This window comes from Arachis ipaensis, chromosome B03, assembly GCF_000816755.2.
Source record: "Arachis ipaensis cultivar K30076 chromosome B03, Araip1.1, whole genome shotgun sequence".
Classification (NCBI taxonomy): domain Eukaryota; kingdom Viridiplantae; phylum Streptophyta; class Magnoliopsida; order Fabales; family Fabaceae; genus Arachis; species Arachis ipaensis.
In genome coordinates this window covers 131,273,788-131,277,684 of record NC_029787.2, presented here as the reverse complement: position 1 = coordinate 131,277,684, position 3,897 = coordinate 131,273,788, and the positions used below count along the sequence as shown (strand labels likewise).

Here is a 3,897-nt window from a genome sequence, read left to right as displayed (position 1 = left end):
TTTAATTTATAAGTATCATATGCTATAACTTATTTTACTTTTCACATATTTATATTATATTACATGACACACCACTGCTATTAACATTATTGCCAAAATGAGTTGAATACATTGTTTATATTCCTGAAGAAAGGAGAGGAATGAGTGAACTAATGTTGATGAGGAAGCTGTTCTGCAACCAGTAGGTAGAAAAGCCCCATGACTCCGGTGTGACCTCGCGTGGTGCTGCTGTAGTTAGACTCCAGAGTTAATTTTTCGCCATCAATGATCTTTACAGAACCTGGTTTAGGATAACAAGTGGTCATTCCTACAATGTAACCTGACTCATTTCCTGCATTATCCCCAGTTCCATAATTTGCCATTGAGGTACATATTACCCTTCCATCCTGAAAACCAGGGTGCACAAATTTCAGAACATAAGCTACACAACAATATGCATTTAACTTCTTGATCAAGACATATATCAGCTTTCAAATTGCAAAACAAGGCCAAATTGTGCTTGACCAAAATATTTTTCACCTATGATCCTAACTTGAAAATATCACACCGGACGATGAACAGAAAACAGAAATTGATCTGTGAGACCTTTGAATTTAGAGGACAGAATCATTATTCATTACAGGTTGAAATAACAACTTTTCATATGAAGTCATGGCACTAGAAAGTAATTTCCAAATATTAAGAATAACTATTGATCATCACCTGTCCATATAGAGTTGATCCGATTCCACCTGAATGCTGATGAGCTACAGCATAGACCACATAACCACCCTTTTCCAATGGGACGGTTGTCCTCTTCACATCAACACAACCATTACCTTTCTTCTTGGGGTCTATGTTGCAAGGATCAACTTCATACTCAATCTGTAACAAAAAAAGAGTAAAATATGTTATGGAGTTAAATTTTGATTGAGACAATATACACGTTTTGTGATGAAATCACTTACCCGGCAATCATGATTTGAGCTTGCTATATTTGAAGTATCTGATATTTTCAAAGTATCAGTCACATCAATTATATAAATCTTAACAGGAACAACATATTCGTCCCAATCGATCCATTTCACAGTGTATCTCAGATAGAGGCTTCTCTTTGGACCTTGAAAGCCTTTCTTCAACCTGCACTGAGTCTCATCATAGCAACAGTACAAACCCCCTGCGTAATCTGGAGGCAAAGGGTTGCCGTATTCATTGACTGTAACATTATAAAGGTGACACTTACACTCAGTGCAGCCTAGCTTATCCTCTACACCTCGTGTATCGATGGCGTGGACATTGAGCAACCATTTCTCCTCATATCCTTCTGGAATTTCTGCAGGATTTCCTATTTCTATCCCAAAAGGATCTGGAATATCCGTAGCCGTTCCTCGTGTTTCGGATCCAAGTCCAAAATACTGTCCAAGAATATTTCCCTGACATACGCCACTATTTCTTAGTATAATATGTGACTTTGAGACTGAGTCTGACACACGAACCACACGATGAAGATCATATTTTGTGTGTGTCGCAAGTTTTGATTTGGATTCATGGTATCCAACAATAATCCAATGGTGGAGATAAGTTTTATGGAGAGGTACAGGGTTTCCAGCTTCATCAACTACTTCAGCATTGAAACTCTTAAGCGCAACATGACCTCTTGGAAACTCAATGTCATAGTAAAATTTATTCGAAACTGACCCTGGCCCAAGTTCAATCTTTGGAGAAAGATGAACAGCTGTCTTAATCTTATTCTGAGTCTTCCAAAAAGCACTTGAGCATGGTGTGCCTAACATAAGCAATAGTATTGCCAATGAAATCACCATATCTTTAGATGCATAAGACATGTTGATAGTTAACCTGTCATCAAAATCCCTAATTCCCTATTATTAATTATTAATTACCAAACAACTAACTATAAATTAAAGCAGTTACAAAACAGAAGCAGATTATATAGAATACACAATGTTCATACAAAGATGAGTAAAGAGACAAAAGTACACGTGAAAGAGTTTGAAATAGACAAAAATACACCTCACAATTCATAAATATCAGAGTACATCTAAAGAGGCGTGACCAAACATGGCTCTTGTCAGCAACACAAACAAGAGAAATTTGATAAAAAATTGGGAAAAAGTAAATAGCAAATATTACAAAACATAAGGGCAATAAACTATTAATAGAAAACGCTTTGATTAGCATATAATGCACAGAAAGGGCAAAATTTTACTGTTTACGAACACGCGCGAGCACACACAAATCAACAAAATTGCAAGGAACAAGTGAAATAGCCATGGATAAAAACAGTGATGAAAGAAGAAGATGGAATGGTTTCACTGACTAACCTTAAAGAGAGGCGCAACACAAGACGGCAACGTTTAGATTTTGACAATCCAGAGAGATTTTTATAGGCCATGCAAATTTGATGAGTGAGACGTCCTCATATCATATGTGAAACTGAAACGAGCATGGTATGGATAGTGAACAAGATTCCTTCTAAGAATGAAGCTAAATCTACTAAGTCCAAAAAGCAAAATCATTTGGAAAATTCTGATGTAATCGAACAGAATTAATTGTGTGTGGAACTGTTGCACGTGGCGCAAGATGGGAGTGGTTGGCTTCTCTTAGCTTAATTTAATGACGTCTAGCATGGATGGGTGGTAAACATGGAGGCATGGAGCTAGATACTCTAATAATAGTGACATTTACAGATTTTTTTTTTTTTTTAAAAGTGACATTTACAGATCTTACATTTAGAGGAATGGGCCAATCCATGTTAAATTGTTAATGCAGGGGGTGTTTATGGGCCGTGTCGGCCCGGTTTAAGTAGGTCCGGACCCGATTCTAAAATAACAACAGGTTTATTTTGACCTGATCCGAAGTGACTCAAAAAATTGGGTTAAACTGCCTCGATCCGATAAAACATTAGTATATACAAATTTGTAAATTTTTTATATTAAAATAATAAAATTTTATTTTTAAAAAATAAATTATTTTAAAACAAAAATAATATTATATAATATAAAAAATATTAATTGAATTATAAAAGTATAATATAACATTACTAATTAACTTAAATAAATATTTTTTACCGTAAAAATTAATTTTGGACCGGGTCAAAACAAAACCCGAACCGAAAATAACATCAGATAAAAAAAAAGAGATATCTGAACCCGATAAAATATGTCTCAGGGTTGGACTGGGTCTTGAACACCTCTATTTTCGATTTTATTGTTCAATGACTAATCAATATAAGTTCTATTTGAAGATTGGTAGCTCGCAAATAAATGGATACATATAAAAGATGGAATTTAAACTCAACACTTCTTTAAATAAATAAGTGAACAAACTACTCGATTAACATAAATTAATTACTTTTGGATTTAATTAAGATAATGTTAAAAATACATGATAAAATTATTGGTAGTATAAATTTTAATTATTTCTTAATAAATCACTAATAAATATATTAAAAAATTTAAACAAAAGTTTATTTTAGCTAATTCTTTGTATTTTTATCATGGCATATTTTGTTTTGATTAAATTTAATGTATTGAGAATCAATTTGAATTTATCTAGTGATTAATTCACTAGTCCGCTTAAATAAATATTGGAAGTTTGAATTTTGTCTTATACATGTAGCAATCTATTGATCAGTAACAAATTCTTAAATATAGATCATCCGTAACGAATTAGTTCTTAACTTTCTGAGCTAAATGATACTGTGAATTAATGCATTGAGTTAATGGGGTGTGTGTTTTTATTTATTTTTCAATTAATGTGTAACAAATATTTTTAAAAATAAATTTTGTATTTTTAACTTATTTTTAATATATATTTTATATTTTAAAATATATTTTATACGAATAACTGATTTGGTATTTAATTTTTTGTTTATAACATGATTGTGAAATATTTTTA

The 3,897-nt window shown here is 32.5% G+C and overlaps 1 protein-coding gene across 1 annotated transcript; it reads right to left on the bottom strand.

The window, feature by feature from the left end:
- LOC107631549 lies at positions 1-2,631 on the bottom strand. The gene is made up of 4 exons (XM_016335030.2): positions 2,322-2,631; positions 948-1,851; positions 703-864; positions 1-386 (listed from the first exon to the last, which is right to left on the bottom strand). The coding sequence occupies exons 1-4, from the start codon at positions 2,390-2,392 to the stop codon at positions 150-152; spliced, it is 1,374 nt and encodes a 457-aa protein (XP_016190516.1). The 5' UTR covers positions 2,393-2,631; the 3' UTR covers positions 1-149.